This window comes from Coenobita brevimanus, chromosome 44, assembly GCF_032717465.1.
Source record: "Coenobita brevimanus isolate Jiangsu-jjx chromosome 44, ASM3271746v2, whole genome shotgun sequence".
Taxonomy (NCBI): domain Eukaryota; kingdom Metazoa; phylum Arthropoda; class Malacostraca; order Decapoda; family Coenobitidae; genus Coenobita; species Coenobita brevimanus.
The window spans coordinates 6,005,698-6,023,558 of NC_136997.1; the positions used below are offsets into that span (position 1 = coordinate 6,005,698).

General features: G+C 44.7%; 1 protein-coding gene and 1 pseudogene across 1 annotated transcript in view; both read left to right on the forward strand.

Moving 5' to 3' along the window:
• Positions 1-17,861, forward strand: part of LOC145397954 (glutamate receptor 1-like) — a 189,047-nt gene that overhangs the window by 43,282 nt on the left and 127,904 nt on the right. Inside the window, exon 2 of the mRNA XM_080270931.1 lies at positions 14,093-14,193. Coding sequence (XP_080127057.1) covers positions 14,093-14,193 — 101 coding nt within the window. The remainder of the gene's footprint in view (positions 1-14,092; positions 14,194-17,861) is intronic.
• LOC145398264 (5S ribosomal RNA) lies at positions 11,389-11,507 on the forward strand (annotated as a pseudogene).

The window sequence follows — 17,861 nt, forward strand, 5'->3', positions numbered from 1 at the left end:
CTATGAGGCATATCGAAAATCTGTTTAGGCCATGAGAAAGCTCATGAAACTCTACAAAATATTATGAAATAAAAACATAAGGTGTGTGAGAAAACTTTTGCAGGAAAGCTCCCTGTACAAAAAAATTTTTTTTTAATGGGTTTCAGTTTTTGGCTATTTTCTCGAACTCTACAAATTGTATCACAACCGGATGTTTCTCATTAGAAAGCTGATGAAATTCTCTATCAAAACTTCTAATAATATTTTCCTGTATGATGGAAAGCATTTGAATGGTGATGTTGGGAAGTGAAATTGATGTTGCAAAATGTTTATTCAGGGCCGCATAATGTAGTTTTATTCGTTTTCCCTTTTTTTTTTTTTTTTTTGTGCTTATCAGCTAGAACAAACATTGACGAATAAGATCATATAGGTTTCATGGCAGTATATTGAGGTTTGAGTGGTGAAAATAAGATAAGAATATGTGTTTTCAGTGGCGAGTGGGTGGGCTGGGTGGCCGGCCATTCAAGTAAAAGCGTGCACGAGAGGGTTAAACTAACTTAACTTTACGAAATGACTGATTTCACAGTATGCCTATAACAAACACATGTATATTTATTTATATAAATCTATATATTGACTTATAGTTACATATAGGTCAATAAGACATCCAACTATCTCCCTGACATATATATTTCATTAAATATTGTTGATAAATGGCACAATACTTGAGATAACATGCGGATACTTTCAGCACAGCAACTAAAAGGGCACTCAGCGCATGCACACTGAGCGGAATGGTAACTTCCAGCCTAAGTCACTCCTTGCATACGACACCGGGTATATTGGTAGCACAATCCATGCTTTCAAGGTCAGAACAGACGAACATATGGGTCAGTTGAGCAGGACAGACTGAAAACTCAGGTCCCCTCCACACTCAGCAATAAGAGACCATTGTGAATCTTGTGATATGATACTTAAAAAAAGAGTGCTTTAACCCGCCCCGTCCTGTCGACGTATGGGTACGTTGCAACGATTTGCATTTGCCAGTCCCGGCGACGTACCAGTACGTCGTGCAATTGCAATGTGCATAATTTCGACAATTTTCAAATTTCGCGCTTGATTTGCGGTACGTACCCTCGCCTGACCTTCCCCTACCTGCCACCAGGCGGGGACACTCGGCGACCCCGCGCGACCCGCGCTAGCCCACCACTCGTCCACTCACCTGGTAGCCATGGTCCTGCTCAGACATGGCTAAGAGAGGTCTCTCAGACAGCGAAATTCAAGTTGCCCTGGACACCTTTACCGGCGACAGTGATTCCCCACTGGACGACGAGGAGATGGACAAAGATTATGTGCAGCCAGAGGAGGAAGAAACCACCAGCAGTGATGAGGAAGTTCCGTCACCCAGGAAGCGGCAGTACGTGACTTACCGTGCTGCTAGAGAGGGGCAGGAGGCAAAGAAGGCACGTGGTATATCCTATCCCTATCCCCAGCGTGATTTGGAACCAGAATTCAAGGACGAGGATGAGGATGGAGCCGTGGGACGTGCTGCCACGTGGTATGGACGGGAGGTGATTACACATCGTGGCCCAGAGCACACACCACGTCGTATGAGCAGGTATGGGCCTAGCATTCTGTTTGGGGAGCTAGGAAGTCAAGTGGAGGGAGTGGGGAGTGAAAGGGAAAGTCCAGGGAGGATTAGGGAAAGTGAGAGTGACGTGAGTGAGTCATTGCTCCCCCTACGTAGTGTGAGGCGGCATAGTGGATCACGTGGGCCAGTGCGGGTGCGTTCCTTATCACGTGGGGTTGTGTGGGAGGGGGAAGGTGGGGAGGAACCACTCCAAAGCACGTCTTATGCTCCCCAATATCCCCTAACACGTGGTCGAGCTAGGTTGCGTGAGAGAGCACGTGGTGTTGTAATGGAGGGGGAAGGTGGGGAGGAACCACTCCCCAGCACGTCTTCTGCTCCCCAATATTCTCCTATTTCATCCCCACATTCCCCTAATGTTCCTCAAGGCCGTAAGGGTAAGGGAAAGGGAAAGGGTAAAGGCAGAGGGAAGAGGAGTGACAGTGGGGAAGCCCTCCGTACTCCTTCTCCCCCACCTCCCCAACCAGGATCTCCTCCCCACCCAGACGAAGGCGGTGATGGGGCTGATGGGGACGAGGGATTTGTGTTGTGGGATTGGGAGGATGGGAGTGATTTTTCTCCCCTCATTCACCCCTTCACTGAGCAAGGGCGATCTGGCTGCATTGCACCAGGAATTCGCTGTAATTCCACCAGGTTGGATTTTTTCCACCTGTTTTTCAGTGAGGCATTTGTTGAGCAGATTGTACACCAAACAAACCTGTTTGCAAGCGCCCAGCGCCTAGAGAGTGAAAGATTGGGAACAAGGAGTAGGCATTCTATGATCTATGATTACCCTGTCTCCCTTCCAGAAATGTTCTTATTTTTTGCCCTGGTCCTTTTGATGGGTATTATAAGAAAGAATAGAATTCCTGCTTACTGGACTAGGGACCCTGTTATGTTCACCCCAATATTTGGTCAAGTGATGAGCCGTAATCGGTTTCAACAAATTCTAAGTCGCCTCCATTTTTATGATGCTCATGACCCTGCAAATGCAAACAACACTGATAAAATGAGGCGAATTCGGTTGGTCTTTGATCACCTCAGGCAAACCTTTCGTTCCTCATTCTATCCCTATAGAGATCTCGTCATAGACGAGAGTCTCGTGTTGTGGAGAGGCAATATTTCATTCAGACAGTATATACCCAGCAAAAGGCACCGTTTTGGGTTCAAAATCTTTGTTATGTGTGACTGTAGGACTGGATACGTGCAAGACATAATCTTGTACACCGGTGCACAGACAGACATAATAGAAGATCGAAGTATTGGACTGTCGGGAGCAGTGGTAAAGACGATGATACAAGACTACCTTCATCTCGGTCAAGTTCTCTACCTCGACAATTGGTACACTAGCCCTCTTCTCGCTCGTTATCTTCACACACATGAAACGGGAGTCTGTGGAAGCGTAAAGGTGAACCGGCGTCACATGGCCAAGGTAGGGCGGAAACTTGCAAGGAGTGAGGTTGTGTTCTTCAAAGCCAACAACATCCTTGCCACAATGTGGAACCACAACAGAGAAGTAAGCCTCTTGTCCACGGTTCACCGCCCCTTGATGCACCGTACTGATTCAGTAGATTACCGTAGCGAGAGCAGGCGTCGTGTTTGGAAACCTGAGTGTGTTATGGATTACAATATAAACATGCGCCTCGTGGACCAGTCAGACTCCATGATATCGACGGTAGAGTGTGCCAGGACAACGATGAAGTGGTATAAAAAACTGTTCTTTCACTTACTAGATATCACTGCTCTGAATTGCCACCACCTTCACGCCATGACCACAGGAGTTCAGGAAACATTTGAAGGGTTTGTGAGGGAGCTCACAAGAGAAATCTTTGCAAAGTATGCTGTTGAAAGGCCCCAACATCGCACCCGCACTGCCCCTGTTGCCCAAACTCCCCAGAGAATATCCGGCCGCCATTTCCCCACTCCTATCCCTCCCCAGCCAAACAGACCTAGGCCCCAACGCAGGTGTCACGTGTGCAGTAATTCCCAGGTGAGACTCACGACACAGAGGAAGGACACCCGCTATGAGTGCGTGCAGTGTGACGTGGGTCTCTGTATTCACCCCTGTTTTAGTGAATATCACACGTTGATGCAATTTTAGTATGGTGTGAATGCGAAAGGACGCTGAAATTATGAGATAAATACGACAGACAGACGCTCAGTGAAATTATCAGTCAAGTTGATCTCCAAATATTAGTATAAAGTGCATACGGGTTGAAAATAAGTGAAAACATTGTGTGTAAGTATATAAATCTGCCCTAAGTTGAAACTTACATAGAGAGGGTTTTATGATGCGATATTCTGTCGCTCAGTGCAATAAATACGGCCCGTAATTATATAATTATTATTATGGGACATTCTTACGGGTATAATATAAGTTCAAATTATTGTATGTGATGATATATATTCTAAGTCAAATATTCATAGCGTGTGTATAAAGATAAGATTTCCTGACGCTCAGTTGAATGAATAAGGCACGTATTAGTCAAAATAAAAGTCAGCAAGTGATAAAGTGAATAATTAGTATATAAGTGTGTGAGTGAATTAGTATATAAGTGTGTGAGTATTATGTTTGTCGAAACATTCCTTGCGAGGGTATTTTCAGGCGATATTCTCACGCTCACTTGAATAAATAATGGCAGTAAGTATGTACAGTGCATTATAGGGGGTGTAAACGTGTGTAATGTAAGTGAAATTATAAGTGGAGTGAATAAATAAAGTAGATGATGAAACAAGAGTGTTTGAGATCGTGGTTGCTACGTGAATATGCGCTAGCATATCGCTAAATGCCCTCGTAATGAATGAAAATAATTGAAAACCTTTACAGTGGTGGAGGAAAGGTTCTATGTAAACGGGAAAATAATTGGAAAGTGATAAAACAATTTGGTATGTTGAAATACGAGTCATAGCGAGTGCGCTTACTAAGCTGATGTGCGCTATACTTATGCTGCATGTCATCATAATGAATGAAAACATCTGAAAACACTTACAAACAGTTGTAATTGGTAAAATGTCATTGAAACAGAAGTATACAAGTAGAAAAAATGATAGGTTGACTCATACCAGAAACTTAGCATATAGCATGTTACGAATCGGACCAAACTCACTATGCTTGCGCGATGGTACAATGCTTATTTTTCATATATATGTGTCTGAAATCCATTATATTGTTACTGTTATTGTTTATTAGTTCAAATTCAATAAATATAGAGGTGTTGTGTGTTGTTTCTCCCATTATTCCTTACCATAGAAAACGTAAACGCATATCCAGCCCATTAGAGAACACCATACCTGCGGGGGGGAACCGCACCTGTACGGACCACTTATAGACCACGGGAACCACTTTCTTTGTGATTTTCCTTCGTTTCTCGACCTAAGCGGAAGTTTTAGCAAAAAAAAAAATTTTCCAAAAAGGCTCGGGACTGGGGGATGTCATAGGTGCGGAAAACCTCGGGACGTGACGGGTTAAAATATTATCTTGTTCATCAAACAGTAACCAAAGATTGATAAAATCAATGTGTATTAAGATCCATAACTCATCTCTAATTAACACCATGTCTGCAGTACCTGTCTATGTTATGTTACTCTGTTTTAGTACTCTTACCGGGATGAATGGTTGCGGAGAGGACGGACGTGTGCTGAACTCTCCTCCAGATTCTAGGGCTGCCCCACCGGCAATAGTATTGCACTTTCTCTTAATAAAGTTAAGTTAGCTAGCATTCACATTCCTCCCTACCCTTATTAGAGATATAGTAAGTGTCTGTATCTGTTTACTGAGATTCCCTTTGCTTTCTCGCCCCTGGAGTGTACCCCCCACTGATCACTCTGCGGTGTGAGTTATACACAGGCGCGTCCTCCTGAGAGTGGTTTGAGAGGGTAATATCAGGCTAGGTGTGTCTTTCCCAGGTACTTTGTCTCTTGCTTGTTTTTCTCCTTCTTCCCACTTCCCCCTCACGGGGGGAGTGGTTACTATGACGGACACCCCTGCCGCCTCTCCCCCCTTCAGGGGGGGAGGTGGTCCTGACGAATGTAGGAACAACCGGACTGATCACCCCCAGACTGACGGACGCCAGACTCGAGCCCCACTTGACATTCCTGTAGCTAATGCGACATATATCACCATTCATGCGCTAGGTTCCATTCCCCTGTCCACTCTCAGTCCCTTCCTTATCAAGAAGGTGATTGACCACTGTGCGGGAGAAGTCGAACAAGTAAAAAAAACTTGCTAATGGAGATCTCCTGGTCAAAACTGTAAACTCGGCACAGGTAAAGGATTTGTTGAAACTGCGCAAATTCCATTGTTACGATGTCGAAGCCAAAATCCCAGTCTCCATGAATCCTTGCAAGGGTGTTGTCACTTGCAGGGATCTCATGGTGATGAGCAAGGACGAGATCGTAAGTGAATTGGTGCAGCAAGATGTCATTGAGGCTAAATTCATAACTCGTTACTCGGAAGGCATAAGGGCGAAGACAGCAACTATCATCTTGACGTTTGCCAAATCTTCTCTTCCTAGTGATATCAAAGTTGGTTACGAAATCATTCATGTTCGGCCGTACATCCCTAACCCTTTGCGTTGGTTGAAATGCCAGCTGTATAGGCATGGTACAAAGACTTGTCGGGCTTCCCAGCCAGTGTGCGGCAAGTTTGCAAGCCAGGGTCATGATGCGGAAAGTTGCACATCAGAGACAGTACGTTGCTTTCACTGCAAGGGTCCTCACTCCACTTCCTCTAGGGATTGTCCCAAGTGGAAGGAGGAGAAGGAGGTCTGACAGTGAAGGCAACTGAGGGTATTTCCTTCTATGAAGCTAGCAAAAAGGTGAAGGAGTTGCATGCAACTACCACGCCGAATAGGTCCTATGCTTCGGCGGTAATGTCCCGTCCTGTGATGTGCTCTGTCGAGACGCAGACTGACCTTGTCCTCCCTCCTGCCACTCACAGTACATCTCCATCTCGACCTCCTGTCCGCTCCAACTCTCTCATTGACATCCCTAAGGCTTCAACTTCTTCTCAGGCTGCTGCTGCCTCTCCATCAGTACGGCCTAAAGCAAAGCCTGACAAGTCTAGTAAAAGTAACATGACCACCCTCACGAAACAGTCACGTCCTCATGTCCTTCCGGTTCCTACTCCGGTGAGGGAGAGAAAGATTAGCTCTTCCTTGGGGGAGGGTGGGAACCTAGTTATTGATGAAAATATGGAGGTTTCCATCAACAAGCACCAGGATAGGTCCCCTGGTAGTCACTTGCCTTCTGGCGGGCGACAAAAAAAGACAAAGCACACTGGCCCCCAACGAAAACCTTAAACCGCCGCATTCACTCTATTACAGTGGAATTGTAGTGGTGTCGGGAATAAGTTACCAAATATAGCAATATTGTTGTCAATACACAGGGCAGACGTTATTTGTTTACAGGAGACGCACTTGGAGGATCACCCTGATCCTCCACAGTTAAAACACTACCACTCGTATAGAAGATATGATGGTCATGGAATAGCCACATACACACGCAAATCACACCCACAAACGGAAGTAATTCTAAAGTCTACTCTGGAAGCGGTCGCGTGCAGAGTAAAATATAATAACACGTATCTGTCTATTTCCTCTCTGTACTGTCCTCCACATGGCCCCATTGATAGTGATGCTTTAAATTCACTAGTTGAACATCTCCCTGGGAATAAATTAGTGTTGGGCAATTTTAACGCCCATCACTATCAGTGGGGTAGCTTGAGGATTGATGGTCGTGGGGAGCAACTAGCCGACCTAATACTTCGTACTACAGTCCAACCTCTGTCTTCTGAACGATGGTAGAGTGACTCATGTAGATGATCGTACTGGTAACTTTTCAGCCTCCCCTGGTATATATCAAGATTTTTTTTGCAATCCTTATGATGACTCCTTGGGAAGTGATCATTTACCCATCTGTCTTTCTTATACACGCGACATCGTTTCGGACCCTCCACCTTCAAAATTTAACTATAAGAAAGCAGATTGGGGATCCCTCTCAAGGATCGCCAGTTTAGATATATCTGGGGAGACCATAGATGTTAAGGTCGAAATTTTAACCCAATCCATATTATACGCAGCTGAGGCTGCTATTCCCAAGACTTCTACAGTTGATGCGAAGCAAAGAGCACATTGGTGGACGCCGGATTGCCGACAAGCATTAAGAAAACACAATAGGAGATACAGGATTTTTGATAGTCAGCCCACTGAGAAAAATTTTATTGCATACAAACAGGCAGGGGCTGAGGCAAGAAGAATAATAAGAAGGGCCAAACATGACTCCTGGCGATCCTTTGTGTCCACAGTGACTCGTAGAACACCATTAAGTAAAGTCTGGTCCACCATAAGAATATTAAATAATAAAGGGCCATACTTCCCAATTACCACTCTGCAAGTAAATAATAACATCTATGACGAGCCGGTGGACGTTGCTAACATCCTCGCCAGGAGTTTTTCTCATGTAAGTAGCTCAGCCAATTATGATCCGCATTTCCAACATCATAAATACATGGCTGAGCTACAGATTATTGACTTTGCCACAGAAGACGTAGACTCCCCGTACAACAAAGAGTTTACGCTATATGAACTGCTCCTTGCCCTTAAATCCTGTAAAGACACCAGCCCTGGACCAGACATCATCACGTACGGTATGATCCAGCATCTTAACCCACCTCGTCCCGGAGACGTGAATTCACGTCCTCACATGATGTGCACTCATATCTCGAAGATGTAAATTAACGCAGCAACATTGCAAGGTCCCTAATTTGCACAATTTTCAATTTTCGTGAGTGATTTTTTGCACATATACACGGGACACCTTCCTCTACAAGATGTCAGGCAGGGACAATGCCTTACCTAGCATGACCTCCTCTCTCTCCTGCATGCTCTTTTCTCAGCAATTCACCTGTTATCAGTGACCTGGCCAGTAAAGCCATGTCATGCCATGGTACGAAATTCAGGGCCAGAGTGATTCCCCAATCGATGACAATGTGGAGAACAAACATTAGAGGAAGAAACAGTCAGAAATGATGATCAGGTAATGTGGCAAAAAAAGGTCAGGAATGGTGATGAGTTAGTGAGTGAAACAATGCTTATAATGCCTATATTACCGTTTGAAAACCAATATACTTTCGTACTACATATAAATTCATACCAAATAAATAAATAAATACTGTTTATGAGTGGTGTGGAATAGTTATCCCCCTACAGAACTCGTTTTCTTTGCAGCCAGCCCGAAAGAAAACCCTGTAAGGTAAGGAGGTACTCCTACCTGGATCGAGTATTTTAAACCACAGGTGAGCGATTTCTCTATGAATTTTCAATGTTTCTCACCAAAAGCGCATGTTTGAGCCAAAAAAAAAAAAAAAGGTCCAAAAATGTCGGGACTAGGGCGTACCACTGCCCAGAAAACGTCGGGATGGGGGGGGTTAATCAGGCCAACCTGATTAAGATGTTAGCACTGTACAATGAGATTTGGGCGTCTCGAACGTTTCCAAACTCATGGCACTTTGCCCATGTCATACCGATACCCAAAGAGGCTGGTCGTCTTATGAATCCCACTTCATTTCGTCCTATTGTGTTGACTTCTTGCCTATGTAAGGTCATGGAACGTATGGTAAACAATAGGCTTCTTTTTGTTTTAGAGTCGAAGAATTTGTTAAATGATCAACAATGTGGCTTCCGTAAATACAGAAGTTCACTAGATCATTTAATGAATTTGGAGCATTGTATTTCAGAGGCATTTGCCAGTAAAGAATTCATGATAGGGGTGTTCTTGGACATCCATAAAGCCTATGACATGACATGGCGACACGATATACTAATGAAGCTCTATGCTTATGGTTTAAGAGGAAATTTGCCTATTTTTATTTCAAATTTCTTTTAAGTGACAGGACTTTCTCTGTCAAAGTGCCCCGTAGCATAACATCGGATATATTTATCCAGGAAAACGGGGTGCCACAGGGAAGTGTGCTTAGTCCTATTTTATTTAGTATTATGGTCAATGATATTCTGTCATCAGCTCCCAGCCCGAGGAATCTTAAATACTCGCTCTACTCTGACGATTGTCAATATGGCACTCTTCCCGTAATGCACAATTTTCGGCTGGGAGGATTCAAGCAGCCCTTGACTCCGTCCACCAATGGGCCTTGCAGTGGGGATTTAAGTTTTCCGTTCATAAGTGTGCCGCTGTAGTTTTTACGACTCGTAACGTACTTAATTTGTGCTTAACTTTGGATAATCAGGCGGTACCTTTTCAAAATTCTATAAAGTTTTTGGGAATTCATTTTGATCGTCGTTTGAACTTTAAAATTCATGTTAATACTTTGCTTGCTCGTTGTGATAAACCAGTAAATGTCCTCAAGTACCTAACGGGTACTACATGGGGTGCCGACAGAAAATCTTTATTAATGGTGTATAAGTCCCATATTCGATCGAAGCTAGACTATGGCGCACAGGTGTATGGCTCGGCATCCGATGCCACGCTGAAAGGATTGGATGTGTTGCAGAATAAATGTTTGTGAATGTGTCTTGGAGCTGTCCGGTGTACCCGTGTAGCTTGTATGGAAGTGGAGGCGAATGTGCCTCCCCTCCGTATTCGCCGTGACCACCTAGCATTATCGTACGGCTTACGAACATTAAGGAAAAGTAATATCACCAATGTGGCCTGTACCCCCCTGCGTCAATGCCACCACCTTCTGCGGGGGGTGCGTCGGCCACTTGCCGTTCACCTCCACTTACTGACACAGGAGCTTGGTGTGGACCTCAATGACTGTGACAAGTTGGTGTTTAGAAATATAGCGCCTTGGGAGCCACCTGGCTTTACAGTGGATGTATCATGGCTCCCAGCACCAAAGGCCAAGGCACCGGAGGCGGAGGTCCACCACTTGTTTCGTAACATCATTGTTCGTCACTTGGGGTCCCATCAATTGTACACCGATGGCTCCAAGTTGAGTGAATGTGTGGGTGCAAGTGTGTGGTCGACTGAATGTGCCCTCAGGTATCGGTTGCCGACTCATACATCTGTGTTTACCTCCGAACTTTTTGCTATTGACAAAGCCATAGACTATGCTCTAAATTCTAGGCATGACTCATTTGTCATATTTTCAGATTCAAAATCAGCCCTTCAGGCAATTGCATCTTGTACTACAGACTCTCACGAGATCCAGGGCCGCATCATTAATAAGTTGCATTCATGCAACAAGTCATTCACGCTCATCTGGGTGCCTGGTCATTGTCGTATCTACGTCAATGAGCAGGCTGACTGACTTGCAAAGTCGGCTGTAGAGCTCGGGGAGACTTGGGACGTTCCTCGTGATCTATGGTCGAGTCTCTCTCTCGGAAAGAAATCAATAAATCTTCTGTGGCAAGGTCAGTGGACCAGACTACATATTCCAACTTGTAAGCCGCACCTGGGCAACTGGGACACTGCCAACCGCCCCAGTCGCCTTGAAGAAAAAGTATTGGCACGGTTACAGCTCAATGTCACCATTTTAACTCACATGAAACCATATATGGAAAGACGCTTCCCACCACACTGTGCCATCTGTAATGCAGTGTTATCTATCAGTCATATCATCCTGTGCTGTCGGCGATTTATTAGTGAACGTGCTTCACATAAATTACTGCGGCACAGTAGACGTCCCCTTCACCCTTTCCACCATCCTGGGTGATGGGGACATTGTTATGATTGATAAGTTGATGGCTTTCTTGAGAGAGATTGGACTGATCAGAGTGATGTGACTTTTTTACTGTGTGGTTATGGTTTTTATCAAAGGTAAATATGTATACGGCCATACCACGTTTAGTACACCGCTTCCTGTCCGATTAGCAAAGTTAAGCAACGTTGGGTCTGGTTAGTACTTGGATGGGTGACCGCCTGGGAACACCAGGTGCTGTTGGCATCCCTACGTGTCAAGTGGGGTTTGTGGAGGATTAGTGCCCCTCCCTGTAAAACAATTAACTCTAAGCCCTTGGCCACCCCGTTTGGGATACATGGCGTCTGGCAATGAATGAATGAATGAGAAATATGTATACTGTATACTGTAATATTAATTAGGGTTGACAGTTGACATATTTGAAATAGCTCCTCCCACTGATCTATTTCTAATATAGATGTCCCCTACATTAAGCCAAGTTCCTCACCTGACAGTCACCAGCTGATGAGTGCAAGTGTTCAATATAGGAAGGTATTGAGCACTTGCAGTCGATGGTGGTCTGCTGGGCGAGGTTCTTCACTTTTTGCATAAATTATGTAAATACATTATACCATCTTGCTTAAGTTATTCTAATTAGAGACGACAGCTGACTTATATGGAAATGTTCCTGACTTGTCTGGTTCCCTTTCATATATTGATGCCCCCTATATTAGGATGTGCCTCGACTGACAGTCACCAGGTGATGCGTGCAGGTATGTAATGTGGAAAAGCATTACATATCTGCAGTCGATGGTGTTCTCTTGGTCGAGGCTTTGTTACCATTAGTGTACAGTAGGTCTAGTTATTTGTCTCTTAGGATATAGTATAGGTTAGCGATTTGTCTGTTAGGTGATTAGTTTTAGGGTATTTAGATTAGGTATTTTTTATTATAAGTAATATAAGGTTAAAAAGATATAAAAAAAATAAAAAATGATAAAAATAAAAATAAAAAAAATAATAAAATAAAAATTATTATATATATATATATGTACGTGTGCATGAAAGTGTGTACGTAGATATGCATGGATGTGTGTATGTATGTATGTATGTATATATATATATATATATGTTCGTATATATATGTATATATGTGTCAATGTATATACATATATATATTTTTGCCTTAATGACCAGGGGCTCCGGCTTCAGTGGTCGATAGGCAAAAAAAGAAAAAACAAAAAAGTACTCTTACCAGGAGAGAGACTGGCAGAGGGAGGACGGCCAGCAGTGATGGACGCAACATCTCCTGCTACTGCCTGCAACCCGTTGAGGGGGGACAAACAGCCAACCACAGTCTCCGGCAACCCAGACGAAGATCAGGGGGACCGTGGTTGGTTTATCGTCAGGTCAGGGTACAGCTTCTTCAAGTGCCAGGATACTGACGTTGATGTTTTCGTGCACAACCAGGCTGTTGTTAAACCAAACCCAAGGCACCTCCAATGCACCCTTAAGGAAGGCAAGACAGTGGAGTTTAGTCTCTTTGGGACTCCTAAGGGTCCTGAAGGTCGGGATGTCACTGGGCCAGGGGGCATGGCCGTGCAGGGTTCTGCCCATGCACGGCGATGCCTCGGGGCCTGGGGATGGCAGGCCAGGGGTCCTGGGAGTCCTTGGGAGATAAACACCATCGTGGAAATGTGCATTGTGACAGTGAGGGCTTTATGTGGTGGTGATAAGGGGGCTTTGGACATTCTCCTCTCCCAAATTTTTTAGGAGAACAGGCTGCCTCCCCTTGTCATCCCCGAGTGCTTTGCCTCCACTGTACATTCTGTCCCTCACCTCCAGGAGCGTTGGGCCCGGCAGCCACGACCTGCTGCCCCTCACACAACACCATGGAAGAAGAACAGGCTGGAGGCTTCCCTCAACCAGAAGACCACCACATCAATCACCGACCCTGTTATGGACCTGGCCAAGATACAGACTGCTGCTGAAGTGCACCAACTGCCGTCAGTGACCGAGGAAAGGTGGGACTCTTCTGACTCTGTCTCCATGGCCGAGGATGCATCGGCCAGCTCCTCGGCATTGGAGGAGGTCGATAAGTCCTCCCCTCCTCAGGCAGAGGAGGGCAGTCCATCTCAGCCTCCTATCGTGGACCTCAGAGATAAGTTAGACGTGTTCTCCTACCACCACCTACACTTGCTGCCCATACCCAGTTGTACTCCACCTCGTACGATCTTCTCCGGGAGGCCGACCTGGGTGAGGGGATTCCACCTTGTCTGTCAGGAAGGAGGAGGTGCATCTAGCTGATTTTCGAGCTTTCTATATCATGCTGCCTTCACGCTTGGCCCCCTAGACTGGCCGTGTTGTGCAATGCACGAGGTTTTTTATCCTGATTTTGCTCCTATATGATTATTTGGCCTAATGTCCCTCACAGTGGGTGATGGCCATAAAGCCATTAAAATAATAATAATAAGTACTCTTACCCTTCCCCCTCACTTGTTTTTAGAGCCTTAGACTGTGTGTGTGTGTGTGTGTGTGTGTGTGTGTGTGTGTGTGTGTGTGTGTGTGTGTGTGTGTTCACTTACATAATATTGTGATCTATTTTAGTGTTTTCACTTGAATTTTTTTCTTTTAGGTCACTGATGATGACATTTTAATGTCGAAGCGTTTGAAATAAAGATGCTGTTCACGTTTATGCTCGTTGTCCTCTTCCTTCTCATTATCAGAAATTTATTTACCTTTGTTTCTATTCGAATAATATGTTTATCAATAAAGTAACCACTAATCATTTTTCTTATCTTTTCAGTCGTTTACCTGTTTATTTAAATATCATTTTCTTTGTGTGATCATTTCAGTGGCCGGGATTGCTTCATATCCGACGTAGTGGAGAAGGTCTTACAGTCCACGGACCAGTCGCCGACCTTATAGCCATCATTATTGCTCAGCTGGGGAGCTGGTACTGTATACACACACACACACACACACACACACACACACACACACACACACACACAAAGCAATAGTAATAGTACTGAAATTGATATTCAGTTCATAAGTCAGTTACTGTCTTTTATTTCATTAATTTCTTCATTATATCTTTTTAAAGCAAGACGGAGGGAACCCAAGGCAAGATCCAGCAAGGTTGTTCTTTCCAAGAAAACACAAAATAATAGAAAGACAAACCTAAGATCCATTCTTCTCCACATAGCCTACCTGGGCCCAATCTGTTTAAAAGTCTGGAGGTCATAGGCAGTAGGAACTACATAGGGAGACAGTTCCTGATTTGACCTGTTGTATGTTGTATACGTGAAGGATTAGGAGTAACGGCTCTCTTGCATTGGAGAGTTCGACAAAAAAAGGATAATAGTTTGCTGATAGCAAGCAGAGAGTTCAGAGGAGCAGTGACCACAGAAGTATCAACAGAAATGAAATAAAGTTGCAACAATGCAGCAGAAAGACAGAGCTTCAAGGAAGCCGGTAAGAGAAGGAGAGTTAATGAGACGAAAAGCCTTTGCTTCCACCTTGCTGAGTAGACCTGTATGCGGGGAGCCTTCCCACACTTGAGAGTTGTACTCAACACTATCTATCTATCTATATACCTAGGCTGCTTCCCCCAAGGAAAGGGAGGTAGCCGAGACAGGACGACACACTCTCCATTTACTCATCCATTTAAACATTTTCATTCACATCTTAGCCCCAAAGGGGAGAACGGACAGATCCTCACCGCACCACACCGCACAAGGGTCAACTGCGCAATGCAATCAGTGACATCCGCAGCAGGGCCCGACAGCAGAGCTGGTTTACCCCTGCCACATCATAACATACCCATCCCCTTACCCGCACCTGACCTGACTAGCTGATCAGACCAAATGCGGGAGAATATCCCCTCAGGGCTGCGTCATCACTTATTTATTCACAATTTCTCTCCATTTATTTCTGTCACGCACAGCCACTCTTCCTTGCTCGACAGACATCCCTCTCGCATCCAGCGCTCTCTTCACACTATCCATCCATCCTATTCGTGGTCTTCCTCTCAGCCTTACACCTCTCACATCAGATCTAGTTATCTTTTTCACCAATCGCTCATTATCCATTCTCTCCATATGCCCAAACCATCGCAACACCCTCTGCTCAACTCTACCAGCCATCTACTGAACAACTCCAGTTCTCCTTCGCACTTCATCATTTCGCACCCGATCCATACGCGTCACTCCACACATACTCCTCAGACACCTCATCTCCATTACATTCAAACTTTTCCTCTCTGCTACACCCATATTCCATGTTTCAGCCCCATATAATGCAGTCGGTACCACAACACCCTCATACAGCCTTCTCTTTACATCCATTCTAAGCGAACGACATTTAAACACTTTTTTCATTCCTCCCAGCACCTTTCCTACTTCATTTATTCTAAACTTCACTTCTGCATCTATTCTTCCATCCACAGCAACATGTGACCCTAGATATTTAAAACAATCTACCTCCTCAAGCAACTCACCATTCAAAACTATATTCATCCCCCTACCATCTATCAACCTCGTACACTTCATCACTTTACTCTTATTCTCATTTACTTTCAAATTCCTCCTTTCACACACCCTTCCAAACTCCTCTACCAACTGTCTCAATCTCTCCCTCTGAATCAGTCACCAGTGCAGTATCATCTGCAAACAGCAGCTGCTTCAGATTCCAATCTCCACCATCAACATTTACCAGACTCAGACCACCTAAAACTCTTGCATTCACCTCCCTTACAACACCATCCATGTAAATATTAAACAACCAAGGTGACATCACACATCCCTGTCGCAGCCCCACTCTCACGGGAAACCAATCACTCACAGCATTTCCCACTCTTACACATGCTCTACTATTTACATAAAAACTTTTCACCCCTTTTAGTAACCTACCATCAAGTCCATACAATCTTAAAACAGTCCACAAAGCCTCCCTATCAATTCTATCATACGCTTTCTCTAAATCCATAAATGCCCAAAACACATCCTTGCCTTTCGCTAAATACTTTTCACACACTTGTCTCACAGCAAACACCTGATCAACGCATCCCCTCCCTCTCCTAAAGCCACACTGCTCATCACTAATCACTCCCTCTGTACCCTCTCTAACTCTCATAATTAACACTCTACCATACACCTTACCTACAACACTCAACAGACTTATACCCCTAAAGCTAGTACATTCATACTTATCACCCTTGCCTTTATACAACGGGACCACACAAGCACTTGCCCAGTCAATTGGCACCATACCTTTCTCAAAGCACACATTCAACAAATCTTACTAACCAGTCAACAATAGTCACTCCACCACCCTTCAGGCATTCCACAGCACACCCATCCATACCTGCAGCTTTCCCTGTTTTCATCTCCTTTACTGCCTTCTCCACTTCCTCCTTCGTGATCAAAGAATCATTCAACTCTCCCAACACATTTATTCCTTGCACCCTTCCATCCGCCACAATCTCAGCCACCCTTTCCTCCTCTACATTTAATAATCTTTCAAAATACTCTGCCCATCTCTTCCTTACTGCATCCAACTCAATTAACATCCTTCCATCCTCTGCTTTTACTCGTTCTTTCTTCCCAGACTCTCCCTTTCGCACCCTTTTCACTTCCTTCCAAAACATTTTCTTATTCTGTTGAAAATTCTCTGTCAGCCGCCTACCCCACCTCTCATCTGCTGCCACTTTAGCATCACGCACAGCCCTTCTCGCTCTATTCCTTTTTTCCTTATACCTTTCATATGACATCTCATCCTTCCTCTGCAGCCACACTTCATATGCACGTCTCTTCTCGGCCACAGCCATACTTACTTCCTCACACCACCATTCACTTCCTTTTCTTACACCACCACCCACACGTCTCACACCACACACCTCTTCTGCATGCCCCACCACAGCACTCTTAAACAACTGCCATTCCTCCTCCACGCTGCCATTTTCCCGATCTTTCACTGCGTTCCACTCATCTTTCAATTTCTCCTGATACTCTATCTTTTTCTCTTTTTTATCCAACTGACTCACTTTCAAAACCTCCCTGCCACACCTAACCCTCCTAGCTCTCACCCATCTCTTACCTACTCTTAACTTTCCCTCCACCAGGTAGTGGTCAGACATACCTCCACCCTCCCCTCTTAGAACTCTCACATCCAACAATCTTCCTATTACATTCCTAGACACAACCACATAGTCCATCAAAGCTCTATCAACAACCCTTCCACCCTCCTGTCTCACCCATGTATACTTATAAATATCTTTCTTCTCAACACAGCGTATTCCCAATCACCATCTCTCGCTCAACACACATCGCTATCATTCGTTCCCCATTTTCATTTCGTCCAGGCACACCATGCATACCAACTACGCCTTCAACTGCTACATTTCCCACTCTAGCATTCAGATCTCCCATCATTACCACATTCACATTCGCTCCAAAACTCTGCAGACACCCATCAACATCATTCCAGAAAGACTCCCTCTCTTGTTCATCCCTTTCACTACCAGGCCCATATGCACTCACAAACACCCACAACTCACGTTCAAATTTCGCTTTCACCCACATCAGTCTCGATGACACCTCCTTCCATTCAATCACACACTGC